The sequence below is a fragment of the Acomys minous genome, assembly GCF_964271855.1.
Source record: "Acomys minous genome assembly, chromosome: 4".
NCBI classification, from domain to species: Eukaryota; Metazoa; Chordata; class Mammalia; order Rodentia; family Muridae; genus Acomys; species Acomys minous.
The window spans coordinates 125,322,427-125,341,351 of NC_140486.1; the positions used below are offsets into that span (position 1 = coordinate 125,322,427).

General features: G+C 40.8%; 1 protein-coding gene, 1 long non-coding RNA gene and 1 pseudogene across 13 annotated transcripts in view; 1 reads left to right on the plus strand and 2 right to left on the minus strand.

Annotated features, from left to right (window-relative positions):
• Window positions 1-18,925, plus strand: part of FER (FER tyrosine kinase) — a 298,017-nt gene that overhangs the window by 48,026 nt on the left and 231,066 nt on the right. For all 11 annotated transcript variants that reach the window (XR_014778440.1, XR_014778441.1, XR_014778442.1 and 8 more), the window contains one exon: window positions 14,652-14,917. Coding sequence is in view for 8 of the 11 variants with exons in the window: in XM_084778109.1 (XP_084634235.1) it covers window positions 14,711-14,917 (207 nt within the window). In the remaining 3 variants the exon portion in view is untranslated. The remainder of the gene's footprint in view (window positions 1-14,651; window positions 14,918-18,925) is intronic.
• Window positions 554-18,925, minus strand: part of LOC311595434 — a 54,463-nt gene continuing 36,091 nt past the window's right edge. Inside the window, exon 3 of the long non-coding RNA XR_014778443.1 lies at window positions 554-705. This is a non-coding gene — a long non-coding RNA (uncharacterized lncRNA). The remainder of the gene's footprint in view (window positions 706-18,925) is intronic.
• LOC311596922 (large ribosomal subunit protein eL15-like) lies at window positions 17,346-18,290 on the minus strand (annotated as a pseudogene). The gene has a single exon. The product of its transcript is annotated as a large ribosomal subunit protein eL15-like (transcript).

Genomic DNA, 18,925 nt, shown 5'->3' on the forward strand with positions numbered 1-18,925 from the left:
ACATCTGGAGGTTTATAAATGCTAGATCAAGGTGTGCTGGCAGGCGTGGTGGTTGCTTCCTCATATATGGCTCTATTTGAATGTATTCACACTGCAGAAGGGATGGAGATGGGTTGGCTGTCCTGACACCTGTTTTTAGTCAGCATTAGGAATGCCAGTGTGACGGGAACCCTCACCTCCTCCTGTATCACTTTGGAGGTTAAACATCAATATGTTTTGTTTTGGTTTTCAATAACCAAGAGCGCTCTCTCTCTCTCTCTCTCTCTCTCTCTCTCTCTCTCTCTCTCTCTCTCTCTGTGTGTGTGTGTGTGTAAAACATACATGTAAATGATGATTGTTGTTACATACACACACACACACACACACACACACACACACACACACATACTATGCTTTATAGGCTTAGATTTTTCAAAACCGGCTTTATTTAGGGTTCTTAAACAGTTCAACTTCACTTCTAACCCAAGAAAGAAAGAATGTTAATAGGACAAAGGGATTGTGGGCCTGTTCAGATGTAGTTCCTTAGGCCAATTCCACTCTTTGTCATCAGGACACCAGCAGTCCAATCCAATAGCCAAACAGCAACATGAATCTGTAGAGGTGGCATGGTCCAGCAGAAACATCCAGGCTCCGGTGGATTGACATGAGGCTTCAGAAGTGGCCAGAATCAGTTGAAAACCATGAGAAGTTTTCTGGAATGTTACTCTGCAAAGTGAAGACCAGCGAAGCATTGCGGGAGGTGTAGCAATATGAAAGTGGCTTCCTACTGCCCCTTATTTATACTCCTTCCAGACATCACATGCCCTCTCACGTGTCTGCTCCCAGCAAAACATCCCACGTCCTCTCCCAAGACATCTTCCAGAGAAACATCACACACCGTCTCATAAGACAGCGCCCAGCAAAACATCATGTGACACAACCAAGTCTTCAGAGAAAGCAGAAACTTCTACTTCATAGCCCCCTTTCTATTTTTAAAAAATTGTCTTTTTCTCTAACATTAACAATCTACACATAATAAAAATTACTGAGGCCGGGCGTGGTGGTGCACACCTTTAATCCCAGCATTCGGGAGGCAGAGGCAGGCAGATCGCTGTGAGTTCAAGGCCAGCCTGGTCTACAAAGCAAATGCATCTAATGCGACACAGAGAGACCCTGTCTCAAAAAACCAAAGGGGGAAAAAGATTGAGAACCAAAAAATTAGAACTTTGCATGACATTTAATTTGTTTGTTTGTTTGTTTATTTATTGGAATTTTGAGACAGAGTTACTCTGTGTAGGCTTGGCTGTCCTGTACTCACTCTGTAGACCAGGCTGATGTGGAACTTACAGAGATCCACCTGCCTCTGCCTCTCAAGTGCTGGGATTAAAGGTGTCCGCCACTACACCTGGCCCTACCTCACATTTTATTTATTTATTTCGGTTTTTTGAGACAGTTTCTCTGAGTAGCCTTGGCTGTCCTGGACTTTCTTTGAAGACCAGGCTGGCTTCAAACTCACAGCAGTCCGCCTGCCTCTGCCTCCCAAGTGCTGGGATTAAAGGCATGTGCCACCACCGCCTGCCGGTAACTATATTTTTTCATTGCCTGTAGTTACATAAACAAAACATTGTCCTCATCTTAAAACTATTGAATGTCTTTCCATTCAACACATATTTATAGAATATTGTTTAGCCTAGTTCCTCAGCTTTTTGTTTTTTGTTTTTAATAAACCAGTGTCTCTCAGCAGCTGCTGTTCTGTTTTCACCAGCATTAAGAAAATTTAAAATTAACAAAGCATTATTTAATCTGACCTTGGAGGATTTTACTCTTTCTTTAATAAACATCTCTTTTATGGTATGATTGGCTCTTTTCTACAACTGCTTGTCCTATGGGATTGTGTGATATACCAGTAATATGCTTTCTTTTTATAATATGCAATGAATTGCTTCATCTTATTGGATACATATGTGAGAGCATTATCAGTCTTAATTTGAGCAGATATCCCCATAGTTGCCATTATTTCGAATAAGTGTGTGATTACACAATCAGCCTCTTCAGAACTTAAAGGAGTTGTCCACTGAAACCCTGAGTGTGTGTAAATGGTATGGTGTACGTACCTTTGTTTTCCAGATTCTGCAAAATGAAATACATCCATCTGCAAGATGCCATTTCTTTTGGCACCCCTAGGGTTATTTCTAGCAGGTAATGGAGTTTGGTTGTATAGAGAACCTGTAGGATATATATATCTCCATCCTGTAGCCAAGTGATAGAATTTTTTTTCTTTTAACCTTTTGCATTTACATGGTGTTTCTCATGAAATTTTGAGGCCAATGGACCTGGCAAACCTGTATGAGTCTGAATATAAGTAATATATAATGGACACTTTCTACTTCTGATGGCCTGTTGCAGTTACATAAATAGCGAAGTTAATTCTGAGTTGTCAGAAATAAATTTAGAATCTCTATATGCAAAACAATTCTTTATGCAAATAAAAAATTGGTAATAATATTAAGAGATTGGGGAAAATCTAATAATACCATAAAGATTGAATACAGTTTTAATTTTTGAACTCAGGTATATGGACTTTTGATCACCTTGTTTATTTTGTCTGACTTATAACCTGCCATCCCCATCTTGTTTCTATCAGCATAGAATGTTGCTGCTTCTGGAACTGTTGTTTTCTTTACAATATGTAGAAGAATACAATTAGTTCTTTTTAAAAACTGTATATGTTTTCTTTGCAGATATTTGTTATTAATTTCTCCCAAGTAGTTACGACTTGGCTCTTTGACAGTCTTTAGTGATCGCCCGTACTACTTGGCTCTTTGACGATCTTTAGTGATCGCCCATAATGACATACTCTCTGCATTAGAGGTAGTATAATTTTGCCCGCATCTGTTCCCTACAATTGATGTAGTCTCATTCTACCTTTTATAATTAATTCAAAAATGTTTTCTACATATGTCTTCAATTTTTTACTTTGTTTATGAGCTAAGAAAATCCATTCCATAATACTGTCTTCTCTTTGTATAATGAGCCCAGTAGGAGAAGGAGTTGAAGGCAAAATGACCAAAGTACAATCAAGTTTAGGATCAATTCCATCTATATATGCATCTTGTAGTCTTTGTTCTACAAGAGTTAACTGTCTTTCCGCTTCAGATGTTAGACATCTTAGGCTGTTTAAATTTGAATCTCCTTGTAATGTCTGAAACAAATTACTTAACTTATAAATAATTAATCCAATTGTGGGCCTTAGCCTGTTAATATCTCCTATTAATTTTTGAAAATCATTAAGAGTTTGCAATTGGTCCCTACAGATCTGTACCTTTTGTAGCCAAATTTTTTGTTGACTGATTTTATAAGCCAAATAACAAAGTAAATCTCCTCTTTGTATTTTTTCTGGAGCAACCTGTAACCCCATGCATGGCAGAATTCTTTGAGTTTCCTTAAACATTTTCTCTAAACTATCTGCATCAGAATCAGCAAGCAGAATATCATCCATATAATGGTAAAGATAGATTGAGGAAATTGGCTAGAATAATTTTAAAGCTTGTTGCATAAAGTATTGACTGACATAAAGTTGGACTACAACATTCCCTGTGGAAGTACCCTACAATGGTATCTTTTTATTGGACCACTGTTGTTCAGAATAGGTGCTGAGAAAGCAAACCTTTCCCTATGCTGCTCAGGCAAGGGTATTGTGAAAAAGCAGTCTTTCAATCAATTATTGTTTTAGGACATGATCTTGGTAACAAAGAAGGTAAAGGAAGTCCAGGCTGTAAAAGACCCATTGGTTGAATTACTCTACTCACTGCTCTTAAATCTGTTACCATCTTTAATTTTCCTGAGTTCTTTTATACAACAAACACAGGGGCTTTCCATGGGCTGGTGGACTCTTCTATATGGTGAGCCTCCAGCTGCTCTGTTACCAGTTGTTCAAGTGCCTGCTGCTTTTCTTTTGTTATGGGTCACTGCTCTTGCCACCAAGTCTGTTTGATAACCATTTTAGGGGCAAGGCTGTTGGTATGTCAACATTGGTCTCTTATACATTTGGAAACTCGATCCCTATGATGTCCTGTGTTTCAACAATGGGCACAGCTTGTGATTGTTCTCCATTACCCATAGCAATACTTTCCCCAGAAGCATCTACTATATCACCCCCGTCATTTTCTCATTTGCTGTCCCTGGAATTGCAGGAATATAAAATTGAATACCCCATTATTGCAAAAGATCCCATCCCCACAAATTTATGGGTATGTCAGCCACATAAGGCCTGAACTTCCCTGTTTGACCTTCTGGCCCAGCAAAATATCCCATGCCCTCTCCCAAGACATTTTCCAGAAAAACATCCCATGCCCTCTCACAATGCAGTTCTCAGAAACACACCAGGTGACACAACAGAAAGACACCAGAACCTTCCATTTCAGTGTTCAGTCTGTATAATGACTTACATGTATGTGTTCAGGGCTGACCATTTGGCACTGGATAACCGATGGGTGTGCTCCTCCCTAGGAAGCAATACCTGTGCTATCTGCATTCTTAGTTGCCTGGAGTTTTTTATGAAGGTTTCAGGCTTTATGGGCTTTTCCCATCCACTTTGGCATGTCCATTGTTGTCCTTGTTTAGCTTACATTTGGGCAGTCATGTTGGTGAAACTATGGGTTGGTGAGACTTTGTGTGTGTAGCTTTTGACAGTATTAGGAGACACAGTCTCGTAGCAAACTTCCTGATCATCTGGCTCTTACAGTCTTTCTGCACCCTCTTCCGCAATGCTCCCTGAGCCTTAGGTGCAGCATTTGTTCTGTAGATGCATCCACCGGGACTGGGCTCTACAGCTCTGCACTTTGATTCGTTGTGGTTTTCTGTAATGGGCTCCACACTTACATGTGGGTATAAGGATGAATATTTAGACTGTAGTTAGGGATTGTGCTGGTTCAGTAAAGTGACATTTGTAGGTTAAGATCTGTGACTTCACTAGCCCTGGGTAGTTGGCTAGGTTTCCAGTACCAGGCAGATTTCCTTATTGTTTATCATATCCTAAGCCCGACTAGAGAGCTGTTGGCCATCACCAAGGCATGTGTGATGACACTGCTGCACCCCATGGTTGGTGTGCCGTACTGGTTGTTGTTGTGGCTCACAGACACTGTCTCTGGGTTGGTTGCTTTCCCCCTTGGAAGCTTGCATGGCTCCTTCTGGTACCATGAAAACTAGACCTCAAGGAAAAGGCTTTCAGGTCTGTTCCAGGGCAGGAGTCTCTGGGCTTTGTCTTTGAAATATATGATGTCTTCAGTAATAGTGACTTCCCTTCTACTTCTGGGGGCAACTGAGGACAATGGCAATAGTCTGTAGCATTTCTGGAGTCTCTTAGCTAACCCTGGCCAACAACTCAAAACTGGACTTCTCATGCCTGGTAGTGAGACTTTTGTTAGATGGTCTTTAGCTCTTGGAGGGAATATTGTCAGGCCAGATGCTAAAATTTTATTTAAACTATATATGTATATTTATACACAGACTTATGTACATTACAGGTTTTATTTAGGTGGCTCATTATAGTATGTTTCCTTATGATGCTTAAATATCCTTCCTGTTACTATACTGTCCTCTTCTCCTTTTGTCTCCCTCCTCCCTTCCTAATCACATTTCCTGTGTTTCCTATTTTCACCAACAGATTACTTTGTATATTGCTATTCCCTTCTCTATTGCTTCCCCACCCCCAGCTCAGCAGTGGTCCCCATTTACCTTACTGGTTTCTGCAGTTACTTCAGGATATGTATTCACATCTAAAAATTTGGAGCTAGAAGCCTCAGATGAGAGAGAATGTGTGACATTTGTCTTTCTGGGCCTGGGTTACCTCACTCAGTAGTATCTTCTCCTATATGAAAGTTCGTGATTTCAGTTTTATTTTTGGCTGAATAGTATTCTATAGTGTATATATACCACATTTTTATTATGCATTTGCCAAGCCAAACAAATTTAATTATTTGTGTATAAAATGATTAAAACCTCACATATTCTCCCATGTTTTTAAAAAATGTATTATTCTTTGACAAGTCCTCTTCTGCATCTTGTGTGTTCGTTGTGTTTGTGTACTCTCTCTCACACTCCTCTCACCCCTGCTCACCCCCCTTCCATTTTCATGGCTGCTTCTGTGACCTGCTGAATTTATTTAGTATTACCCACATGCATTAGGACTTATTTTCTGGTGTTTTGGCAACTTCACAATGAATATACTATTGAAGAGAATGATATTCTCTTTCCCAGGAACCATCAACTGCCTCCCATGTCTCATTGCTTTCTATGATGGATTGTTGACTGGCTTTATCTTGTATAGGTCTTATGTAGATAATCACAGTGCTGTGAGCTCATCAGTGCCATGGCTATGTCATACCCTGTTGATGGCCTCATCTTGTACAGGTTATACGTAGGTAATCACAGTGCTGTGAGCTCATCAGTGCCATGGCTATGTCATATCCAGAAGACGGTTTTTCAGAACTCCTCCTAACCACCCACCCTCTGCATTTGGGACAAGTATAGGAAATTCTGAAGGATGTATATGTTCAAACCACAGTGATGTTTTGTGTGACAATCTGTATTCAGGCCTTACCAGTTGACCTTGATAGCTTTTCTTTGGAGTTGTAAATCTAGGATTCAGTCAGGTTTCCTGCATTCCATTTGGTTCTTATGCTTTCTATTTTTTTCTAGTAAGTAATTTCCTGCTGTGCTGTTTTTTCTTTGTTGTTGATGATCTTTTTTTTTCACTTATGGGTTAAAGTGTAAAAACATAAATTAATGTTTCTTTTTGGGAATTATCTGGTTTCTAGAAGGTTACCTATCTAAAACTTGAATTTGTTTTTGCTTCTACTTCTCTGAGGTTGTAGGAGATAAAAAAAAGTCCAAGTATTTTTTCTCTTCAAAATATTCAAAATTTAAATGTATATTAGCCAAGTTACGTTTTTCATTTGATTGCATTAAGAAAGCTAGGGGATTTATATTTGATTTCCTGTATTAGCATTTGAAATCAAATTAGAAGTCACTCTAAGTCTCTCTTATTATTCACTCTTGTGTTGGTTATAGCTTCTATTTAATATGAGTCTAGAACTGAATATTATAAAGCAGTAGTAGTTAGGCATATGTCCATTTGAAGTGAAAAGTAGATTAAAATGTAAAAGGCAAGTCAGTAGATGCAGTCAGAGTGTGGTACAGACAGACAAGACTTATGTACCTTTTCTCTCTGGCTGGACCCGACACTGTTCTCTTTGAGGCTTCACAGATGTTATTGATTTTCCCTAAGGGTGATTAGTCTGCCTTTTGGGAGGCATTTGCAGATGACTTGTAAGCAGTATTGCATCCTCCTTTTTATTTGGCGTGGTTTCAAGACAGGGTCTCAGCTATCCTTGGCTGGCCTTGAATTTGCTGGGTAGTCAAGGCTGACCTTAAAGCCCCGATCCTCCCATCTCTGCTCCCTAGGTGCTGGGATCACAGGTGTGTGGCACTGGCAGTTGAACTGGGGCTTTGTGCGTGCTGCACAAGTGCTGTAGCGACTGCGCCACATCCCTAGCCTTTGAGTCATGTTTTTCAAAGATGAGAGATACATGTTTTGATCAAGAAGAGAATCTGAGCAAGGGGAGGGGCTGCTCTGTGTCGCTTTAAAATATGTCAGGTGTTTCCTTCTTTTGCCCCACCCAGTTCTAGGCTACATGTTTCTACTTTCACTTCTCTGATTAGACCCTGAGGTTGTAACAGATTTCCCTCATCCCCCTGACTGAGCATCAGACCTTGCCTTGTACTTACTAGGCTACTGCTATACCACAGAGCGAGCAAGGTGCACACTCTTTATCTGTGCATTCAGGACCTTACTCAGGCCCTGGCGTATTATTCACATTTAATAAATACTCCTTCGATGAATCAGTGAATGAACCACTCTCTGGGCTATAGAACAAAGCAAGAAATAACATTTGCTAGGCAACAACAGCTCTTAGCTGATGTGCCTAAGTAGAGTTAAAATTAATTGATGAATCAAGAGGCATTTTATTGCTCCTCACATGCTCTAAATTCTAGATCTGTAGCTATCTACGTGCTCTTTAACCTTTACCTGACATGGTCAGTTATGAAAGAGTGTAGTTTTCAATTTAAGGCCAAACAAATTTCTGATTTTCAAGAGATTAATTCTATCAGAGAAGAGTCAGAACAGCTGGTCTCTATACTTGGAATAGCAGAGGCACACACCAACAGAGTGGGGACTGATGAAAACACATCTGCTGGGGGTGAGAGGGATAGGCCGTGCAGATCCCAGCCTGCAGAGAGCGGCCTCAGAAAAGCCAGTTTTATGCTCCTCTTCAGAAAAATTCCTTCCATTCTTGACCCTTTTCAGGTAATATAGTCTTTATAAAAAAGAAAAACCTAGGGGGCTGGAGAGATGGCTCAGAGGTTAAGAGCACTGTTTGTTCTTCCTAAAGGTGCTGAGTTCAATTCCCAGCAACCACGTGGTGGCTCACAACCATCTATAATGAGATCTAGTGTCCTCTTCTGGCATGCGGGCAGAATAAATCTTAAAAAAAAAAAAAAAAAAAAAAAAGAAAGAAAGAAAGAAAAAAGAAAAACCTAATTCCCAGATCCATCTCCCCTCTCCTTTAGTCAAGACCTCACATTTCTATTTTAATTCAAAATTATATACATTTGCACAGATTCCGTAGGATTCCACTATAATTCCATGTTTCTCATTTCTAGTAGGTTATGAGCTTCTTAATGCCTTAAGCCTGTAATCGTGTTTATTTTTTATTTATTTGTTTAGGGGGAGGAAAGGGTTGATTTGGCTTCCACTTCCACAGCACTGCTCATCATTGAGGAAAGTCAGGACAGGAACTCACGCAGGGCAGGAACCTGGAGGCAGGAGCTGATGCGCAGGCCATGGCTTACTGGCTTGCTTTGCCTGTAATCTTATTTATCCTGGTGTTTTTGTCAATCAAATACATGTGGCAAATAGGTACTCAATATAGGTTTGCTGAGTGACTTTTGCATAAGTCATTTTGATTGTCATTACCTGTGAACTTGTTTTCCTTCACTGTAAGCTGTTTGAAGGCTGCATTCCAGATGCCTTTTATATGTGATGCTAGGCTGAATCAAACTGACAGTTAAAACTCACTAGGACCAGCAGGGTGCGGTGGTGTACGTCTATAATTCTAGCATTTGGGGAGGCAGAGGCAGGTAGATCTCTGAGTTTGAGGCTAGCCTGGTCTACAAGACGAGTCCAGGACAGCCAAGACTACACAGAAGAACCCTGTCTGGAAAAAAAAAAAACAGAAAACTAACCAACCAAACAAAAAAGAAAAAAACCCCCAAACAAACAAACAGCCCCGCCCCCCAAAAAACCCAACTAAGACCATAAGTCTTTAAAATTGTGTGACTGTTATGGGATATGGAAATTGTATTGATTACCAGGTAAAGGACTTTGAATTTTAACTTGTAGGGTGTGATTGTAAAATTAGTACCAAAAACCTAACATAAGTACTAATAAGATTAATGCCAACTATTGCTGTGTGGTGGAGTCATGATTGTAATCTTAACTGGACTTAGACTTCCCTTTGGAAGCACTTCTGGGTGTGTTTGAGGGAGTTTCCAGTAAGATGTGCATTAGGGAAGACATGGTGTGAATGTGAGCAGCACTGCTGCATGGGATGAGGTCCTGAACTGAGTCAAAACGAGCTGGGCAGGAGCCACCTGTGCACTGGCCCTCCTGCTGCTCTGCTTCCTGGTTGGCACAACATACGGAGCTGTTCCTGCTGCCTTGCCTTTTCCACCAAGGTGGACTATGTTCTGAACTGGGAGCTGGAGCACACCTTTCCATCTTAACTCGCTTTTGTCAGGCATTTGGTTGCAACATGGAGAAAAGTAAGTAATCGGCAAAGTATAGATTGCTGGTCTTTGGAGATGCTTGTGCAGTGCTGTGTACTGTCAACCAGTTAATTCACTTTGTACATTTCTGTTGTCTACTGTGTCCAAGTCACTTTTCTAAGTGATGGGGATGGCGAATATAGAAGAGTATTTACCTGCGTGTCTATAATTATATTACAAATCAGCACTGTATACATCCCCCACCCATGTACTTTTCAGCTGCAGTTGATAATATAATATTTTCTATTCTTTTATTCTAGAACAATAGGGATGATTTTGGGACCCCCCCTAATATTATAAAATATGGTTTGAGGGTTTTTAAAATTTGCTTTTGAAAGACAGACCCTTACTATATAGTCTAGCCCTGATGCTAACTCTATCTTGGGTGCTAATATTATAGGGGTGCACCACCATACCTAATGTCAAGGTCTGGGCATTTTGAAAAATTGAAATTTTTATTGATATAATTATAAATTACATTTTATTCTTATATTGGGGATTATAATTTGATTACAGCATTTCTCCCTCCAAATCCTCTCATATACTCTTCCCTGCTTTCCTTCACATTTATGACCTCTTTTTTTCACTAATTGTTATTGCATGTATGTGCGTGTGTGTGTGTATATTATATGTGATAAATACACATTGTATATTATATTTCAGTCATGAGATACAGGAGGTTTCATGTAAACTTTGACTAGGCTTTAACTCCCATTTTCCCACATTGAGTCTCAGCAGTTCCTCGCTGTGTATAGCCTTTCTTCCTGTGGGATTTCTGCTCTGCTATGATCTGACTTTTTAAACCTGTCTGTCTGACATGATGCTTCTTAGATTGTACTTTGTCCAAAAGCTAGATCCATCTTGCCTGTTCCGGCATCTCTGAATTAGGAAGGAATCCTGGGACCTGTGAGTACAGAGAGGTTCTACGTATCAGTCAGACACGTCAAAGATAGTCTTAGCGGCACCAAGGGGCGTCACCTTCAGGATAGAAAGTCCAGTAGTTCCCCTTATGTGAATTTGACCCCATCATGACCCCGAGTTTGATTCCTCCCCCTCTCCCTGAACCTTCCAACTGTCTGCAGTTTGTAGTTGATGCTTGTATCTTTTTTCTGCATTTACTGAGCAGCACAGGGAGCACACATGGGGAAGGAATGAGGGATGCTCTACAGACGTTACCGACAGCGACTGAGTCAGAGAACACAATCACTAAGCATGCAGTTATCACGCAATATCCATGTGCTGTGCCCAGCATTTATGATGGATGTTTGCTGTGCAGGTGGGGGGTGGGGGGGAAGGAAGGAGAAGAGGAAAGAATGTAGGGAAGAGCCTCTGGGGCTGGGGACGCTCTCCTCCCCTCCTCCCTGGGCCAGAAGGTTCAGGGTAGAGGTCAGGCTCTGGAAGCCCAGCTCTGTAACAGGTAGGGACTTGGGAATGCTGGGAGAACCTGGAGGTCAGGCCTGCCTTGGCTTAGAAGGCACCTTAGCTTCTGTCCTGGGTCTGAAGCCCAACAGAATTGCCTTACTTTAAAAAGGCATTGTTATTCCATTTTTTCCTAAAGAGAGGCACGTCTATATTCTGACCTAGAATATTAATAAACATAAGCCTCTTAGGACAGGCTGGAACATTTCCCAGATTCTGCCAGGTTCTGTTTCCCATTGTTTTCTTGAGCGCTATGCAGTTTTTTGAAGCTTCTGATAGCAGAAATAAAAAATAAAAATGCTTATCAAGATGCATTTGGAAGCAGAGATGGTATTTATGCCACATTAGGACTAAAATGAACCACAAGCTTAGATTTAGTGCTTTTTAGAAAATTAAATTAAAATATTTTTAGCATTTCTCCCCTCAAAAATATCCCTCATTCTTTGGCAGGACATGGGGTTAGACGTATGCTTCCACCAGCTGCAGGTAAAAATAGCAGCAGCAGCAATGAGAACAATCACAGCAAATCATTGCCAGTGTTTGTGCCCACAACTGATCGTCTTTTCTACTGCTACCTTGGGATCGAGGCATGGGCTTTTGCATACTAGGAAATGCTCTACCACTGAGCTGAACCCCAAACTCATTGCTTTAAAGCTGCTGTCTGGGACCTGAAGCCTGAAATCATTGTGTTTAACACTCAGGTGAATAAAGTGTTCCCTTCGTAGTCACTGACTCCGCTAAAGGCCGCTCAGTCTTGGTTGCTGCTTTGGACATTTTAGCAAGGTGTTTTTTACAACTCATATCTTTCCTAGTTACTTTATAGTTCATACAGTTGGGGAACAATTGTAATTTATTCTCTACTTGGAGAACAATAACTGAAGGTTGAGAGACCCTTTTCTGTCTATAGCTTAGATGATGTCAGTGCTGTTCACTGGAACAGAGTCCTGTGGTCTGGACTGTAATTCAGTGTGTGTGTGTGTGTGTGTGTGTGTGTGTGTGTGTGTGTGTGTGTGTGTGTGTGTACAGCACTTGCCTAGCACATGTGAGGCACGGCTGCAGAGCACGAGACTCTAGCACGGTTCCCGTTTCTGCTGCCTGGTCTGAAAGATTCACTGCTGGAAAGCTTAGGAAACTAGAGGGCAAAATAAATTCTGCAGAAGTTTTCAGGATTTACAGTAAACAAGGAGAATACCGCGAGGAAGTTTATGATAGCTGGCCTGTACATGATCATAAGTTACGTTCTTAGTGACTTTAAAATAACTGTCTTGAGTTATTGTTTGAGTTCTCATCCATTCTCTGTCACCAGTAACATTGTAACATGGGCAGAGTGAGTTTATAAATGAGATAAGGTTATTTGGGCTCAGGGTCAGGAGGCCCAAGGTCAAGGAGCCAAATCTAGGGATAGCCTTACTGGCAGGGACCCAAGGTGGTCCAGACCATTTGAAGGGGTAAACGTGTGTGCGGGCACACAAGTGCCTGCGTGTGTGTGTGTGTGTGTGTGTGTGTGTGTGTGTGTGTGTGTGTGGAGAGAGAGAGAGAGAGAGAGAGAGAGAGAGAGAGAGAGAGAGAGAGAGAAGAGAGAAGAGAGAAGAGAGAAGAGAGAAGAGAGAAGAGAGAAGAGAGATAAGAGAAAGGGAGAGGGAGGGAGAGAGAGGGAGGGAGAGAGAGAGAGAGAGATACAGAGACAGGCAGGCAGAGAGAGGACTTTCTGGGTTGTCTCCTCTTTTCAAGCTACCAGGATTCAGCCATGAGCTGCATGCTAATGGCCTGCTTCGTCCTGATCATCTCCCAGAGGTCTTCCTGCTAAGTACCACAGTGGGATTAGCTTTCCACCTTCTTTTTACTTCTCCTTGGGAGGTAAATCCCAGCACATGCAGCCTTGAGGGATATATCAAACCATAGCTAGACCATAGTGCTCATGTGCTAAAGAATTTCCCTGATGGAACCATGCAGTTTAGTTGTTTTTAATCCACTCAGAGCTGTGCTGCTACCATAATCAATTTTAGAACATTTCCACCAACACAGAAAGAAATCTAATGCATCTCAAGTATCCTTCCCTATTTCTCTCCAAATTTACTAGCCCTAGACAACCACAGATCTATCTAATATATCCAATTGGCCTATTTTTAGATATGTCATATCAATAGAATTATACAATATGTGTTTTTTGTATCTTAATTTCTTTCACTTACAAAATGTTTTCAATAAAGATTATGTCAAATGTATAGATCAGACTGGAGGGTCTTGCTTTGTTAAACCTTAATTCTTCCACCTTTGAACCTGAGTCTTTCAGGAGCTTGTTTATAATTTCAGCTTCTTAATTTGAAGAACACAATTTTCTTTCAGTAAAGATTTGTTCCTGAGTGTCTTATTCTTTATAATTTTAAAAATGTTTTTGTAAATGGAATTTAATTGAATTTTATTTGATTTCTGGGTTGGTTGTTGTTGATATGTAGATATTTAATTGAGTTTTTATTATTGGCCATGCACTGTGTGTGTTGACACTATGTTGCTGTGACCAAATATGTGAAGAAAACAACTTAAAGAAAGAAGGACTGATTTTGGCTCATGGTTTCATCTAGTTCCTCCCACGGTCCTTTGACTCTGTATCTGAGCTTGTGGTGAGAAGGAGCTCGGTAGGAGGAGCTCGGAAGAAGCTGCCCCTTGGAAGCCAGGAATCAGAGAGACCTTTATGAAAAGTAAGGTCTGCTGACCTACTTTGCCTAGCTAGGCTTCGCCATCTAGTGTTTCCACTATCTACTAAATAGCATCATTAGCTGGGGGCCAGATGTTTGGCATCGCACCCATGGAGGGCGTTTGTTCTTCATTTGTAGTATTTGGTTACGTTGCAGACTCACTCTGATACCCGCATTAAGCCTTCTTTTGGGTCTTCTATATGAGAAGTGTTGTCATGTGCAAATGGAAATCTCTTTACTTCTTACTTACCTAATCTGATTATTTTTATATTTTAGTTATGTGAATCTGTGTATAACTGTGTATGTGTATATACATGTAAATGCACGTGCCTGAGACGTCAGGGGTGAGATCCCCAGAAGCTGGAGTACAGGCTGTTTTGAGCCACCCTTCATGAGGGCTGAGAACTGACCTTGGGTCCTCTGGAAGAGCTGCGTACACTCTAAGGACTAGACCATCTTTCCAGTCCCTATGCTAACCGTCTTTTATTTTGCAGTGCCAGTCCAGTGTGTAGAGCCATCACTACAGCGAACACCCTCAGTTTCTTCCTGACCTTTGGGACAAGGCATTCAGTTGTCATTTTTTCTTAACTCTTAAATTAAAACTATGGCCATACTTTTGATATGAGGACGAATTTCCTTCTAACTGAGACTTAACGTCTGTGCCCGCAGATATGTGCTGACTAGCAGGCTCACGTGTGCAGTGTGGAGGACAAGCAGTGCCTTACAAAATGGGATTTGGGAGTGACCTGAGGAACTCACAGGAAGCTGTGCTAAAGTTACAAGACTGGGAATTACGGTTGCTGGAGACAGTGAAGAAATTTATGGCTCTAAGAATAAAAAGCGACAAAGAATATGCATATACTCTCCAGAACCTTTGTAATCAAGTTGATAAAGAAAGTACTGTGCAAGTGAATTATGTCAGCAATGTGTCCAAGGTAAGAACCATTTCTCTTGTTTTCTCTAGTTTGTCCTTAGAACACAGATCATATCACAGAACAAGCACACCCATAGCAACCCGTACTAAATTTTCTCTTAGTACTATTTTATCTGCATCCTACAGATGTTCTTTTTGTGTGTTGTCTGTGCATGGACGTACAGATAAGTGTGTGTGCAGATGTACACACCAGAGCGTGGCATGTGGAGGCCACAGCAGGATGTGGGTGTCTTCTCTAGCTAGCCAGCTTAGTCCCTTGACTCTCAACTACTGAGCAGTATGTCCAGCTACTGTAGCCATTTTGCTTTTGTCTTGCTCTGTACAGCAGATAATTTTTACTTTGTATTTTGTTATTCATTAAAACTACAACTGTCCAAATACATTCAGCTCTCTCTACACATTATTATGATACAAGAAATTCTCAGTAACAGTTTATTTGAAAGGGGATACTGACTTAACTTTTGAACGCAAAATAGATAGGCATATTAGCAGTACTCATATGCTAAATTGAAAAAGGGTTTTGATAATTTTAGAGTTAAAATTTATTAGCCACATAATACAAGCATGTATATAATATATTTTATATCTAATTATATAATACTATATAATTTATATTATGTAATTTTTAGGAGATAGAGTTAGTTCTTATATAAATTTGATGTGAATGTATTATATCCCAAGTGATACATGAAGAAACATGCTGAGTACTGATTGTGTTTTCCTTCTGAATGGAAGGTGAGGAAGCACTAGTGGAATCCACAAGTGGTACCACACACAGGAAGTTGTTTAGGAATACAGTCCCGGCCTGCCCTGTGGCCCTTTGCTGCCACTGCTGCTCACTCCTTTATCGTGAGCCAGACTCACCTGCAGTAATACTGTCGCTTGCTCTTCTGCTTTAGATAAATTTCTGCCACTTCCCTGCGCTCACAGGGAGTAACCGTCTGAAGCCTACCTTGACAGGCGTATTTCTTGTCTTTTCAAGATAAAGTGCTGAGTTTATTGTAGTGTATTTCCTAATCATTTAATATATGCCAAGTTGTACAAAGTTGCTGCATTTTTAAATGCATCTCTTATTAGCGTTTTGAATGTTATGTTCCTAACACATCAGTAAACCCTGTGACTTTCAGTTTATAATTCTGTACAGTGAAGAGATTGTTAGTGAGACCAATACTTGGTTACAGCGGAGCATGTACAGCAGCGTTTCTTAGGCAGCTGTATAGTACTGCTCCATCTCAGAAGCATGCTACCTCAGGCATTCTGGTCATAGAATCCTCAAACTGATGTTTTGAAAAGACTCAGTTTTTATTTCAGCCAGGTTAGAGACTCTTTGGAGGTGAGCGGAACCAAAATTCGAAGAAAATTCAGAGAGCTTTTTATGAGTGGGGCACATCTACAGATTCCTTTGTACTTGGAGTTGAGTCTTTGAAAACTCTGTTTTAGAGAAATTTAATGAGTTGGTTTTTAGATTTCTGTATCCCCTAAGGACTTAGAGACTCCAGCATTTTCCTTATGTAATAGGCAAACTCAAAGAAAAACTGTTGCTTCCAAGGATCATTTATTTTGAGTTATCGTGTAGTGTAGAAACTGCATTCTTCATGGAATTTTAATGTTGGATTTGTGAAAAAATTTAACCAAGATGAAAACAAGCAAGTGCTTGGAGGATACAATCTACAGCACAAAGCTGTTTTTGACAACTATTACTTGGGTAGTTTTCAGGCTTGAGTCATCTTGTTGACTATTTTCAATGCCTTGCTATAATTATAGGTCCAGTACTAGTTCTTTTACTCAGTATCCCAGGATACATTAATAAGCTCTGAACACTTAAATTACTGCCTGTTGTGGAAACTGACTCATCTCACCACATTGTCTGCTAGGTCAGAGGTAGAAGGCAAGAAATGACACGTGCTCTCCTAAAAGGTGTGGATTTTCTTCAATTAAAAAAAAAACTATGTGCACAGGTGTTCTAGCTGCATGTGTGTCTGTGGGCCAGGTGTGTGCCGTGTTTGTGGAGGCCAGAAGAAGGTGGAGATCCCAGGAACCGGCATGAGATTGCCTGGGACTGGAGTGACAGATGGCTGTGAGCCATAATGTGGGTGCTAGGAATCTAATCCCGGCTCTCAGGAAGAGCTGCAGTGCTCCTAACTGCTATACCATCTCCAACCCTAAGTTTTTGTTTCCAATAAGCTGAGCATGCAGTTTATTTTTAAAGTATCATACAGTTATTTCAGGATAATTGATACCATTGACCTCTATTGGTTTTCAAAGCAAAAATGTCATTTTATCATTGATGTGGATTATTTTATGTATCTGGAGTTATATTTAGTGCATGCAAGTAATCTCTTTTGGATATTTTCTAAATTGCACCATTTTAAAGCTGCAAATGAGAAATGATGCATTTGCTTTTAGGCAAATGTTATTTTTTACTACAGAACAACAGAATAAAAACTAGGTAAATATTTAAAAATCACAAATTTAAGATAAAAGTAATATTATGTGAATATTTTAACTATATTATTAGATATCCTGAATAATATTATAAGATAAAAAAAAACTTTCAGACTAGTATTTTGTTTCCCTGAGGCACAGGAAAATGTGTGCTGTTATTATGGTTATTTTACACTTGTTCCTAATGATCCAGGCTTGGATTGGGATTGGTTAGATAAGATGTTTCATTTCTTAATTCTAATTTTAATGGGGGTGGTAAAGGGTTACCATTATTTTTTTGACTGCCCTAAATCGTTTTTTGGGTATGACTTTTACAAACATCATTTGTATTAGTGGTAACGGTGGAGCTGGAGAGTATTTCGTCCTTTCCAGGCTGTGCGGGGAGAGCCACCAATAGTGTGGTGGTACTTGGCCCTTTCCAAGGCCAGGGCTCTTGTGGCCAGCAGATGTCAGCCCACGCATCTTTCTGTGTTTGTGGCCTGGTTTGGTGATCTACTAGTTGTCAGGATTTCTTCTGATAGCTTTATGGGATGGGTCAATGAGGATAACCTCAAACAATGTGTATGTGGAATCTTCACCATCCCAGTGAGAATTTAGGACTCTCAAACTCCACAGTGGCACCCAGCTCTCTCCTGAGACAGACCGAAGGCTTCCTGCAAATTTTAGCTGGTTAACACCACGGTGGACAGGCTTGCCGGAAGTTGCACCCTTTGGAGCTGGGCGTTTGCGGCCCTCAGGGTGGACACGAATCCTGTAAATGACGGAACCTTGCTAGGCCTTGTATCCCAGCCTTCGTCTAATCAGGCCGAGTGGGGAGGAGAGCAATGCAGAGAGCTGTAGGTCTTGCGAGCCCCGGACCCTCAGAAGAAAGCGCCTCAGTCGGACTGCTTCATCATCTGTAGCTCCTGGGTGTGTTTGTGTGCACCCATTGCGGCTCACCTCATGGCTTACCTCATGGCTGCCGCTAGAGGAAAACTATCATTATTTTTAGCTACTTAAAAACAAAGTTTTAGTGAGATGGCGCTTTCATTTTCATCTCTGTAGTCCTGTAACAAAGCCCGTCATGTCAAGAATGACCCAAGTCTTGACTGAGAAGGCTTCTTCTCTTGGATGTTATCATGCTGCAAAGTAGTGCTCCAAATAGAGGCCTGCAGGAAGGACACGATGCTCTCCTTTACTCTGTAACCACTTTAGCTTAGTTATTTGTTTTTGTTTGTTTGTTGAGACAGGGACTCATATAGCCTAGGTTGGCCTTGAATTTGGCTGTGTAGCTGAGGGTGCCCTTGATTTTCTGACTTTCCTGCCTCCAACTCCCAAATGCTGGGATTATGGGCATGTACTGCCATGCCAGCCGAGATAGACTGGTTTTCTACAAGTAGTCAAGAAACAAGGGTTTTTAGAGTCCCACCCTTTTCTATCTCCTAAGCTTCAACTTGTATCATGTCTAGCACATTAAGAGATAAATTTGTAGCTGGGCATGGTGGTGTAATCCCAGAACTCAGGAGGCAGAGGCAGCCGGATCGCTGTGAGTCCGAGGCCACCTTGTTCTACAGAGTTAGCCCAG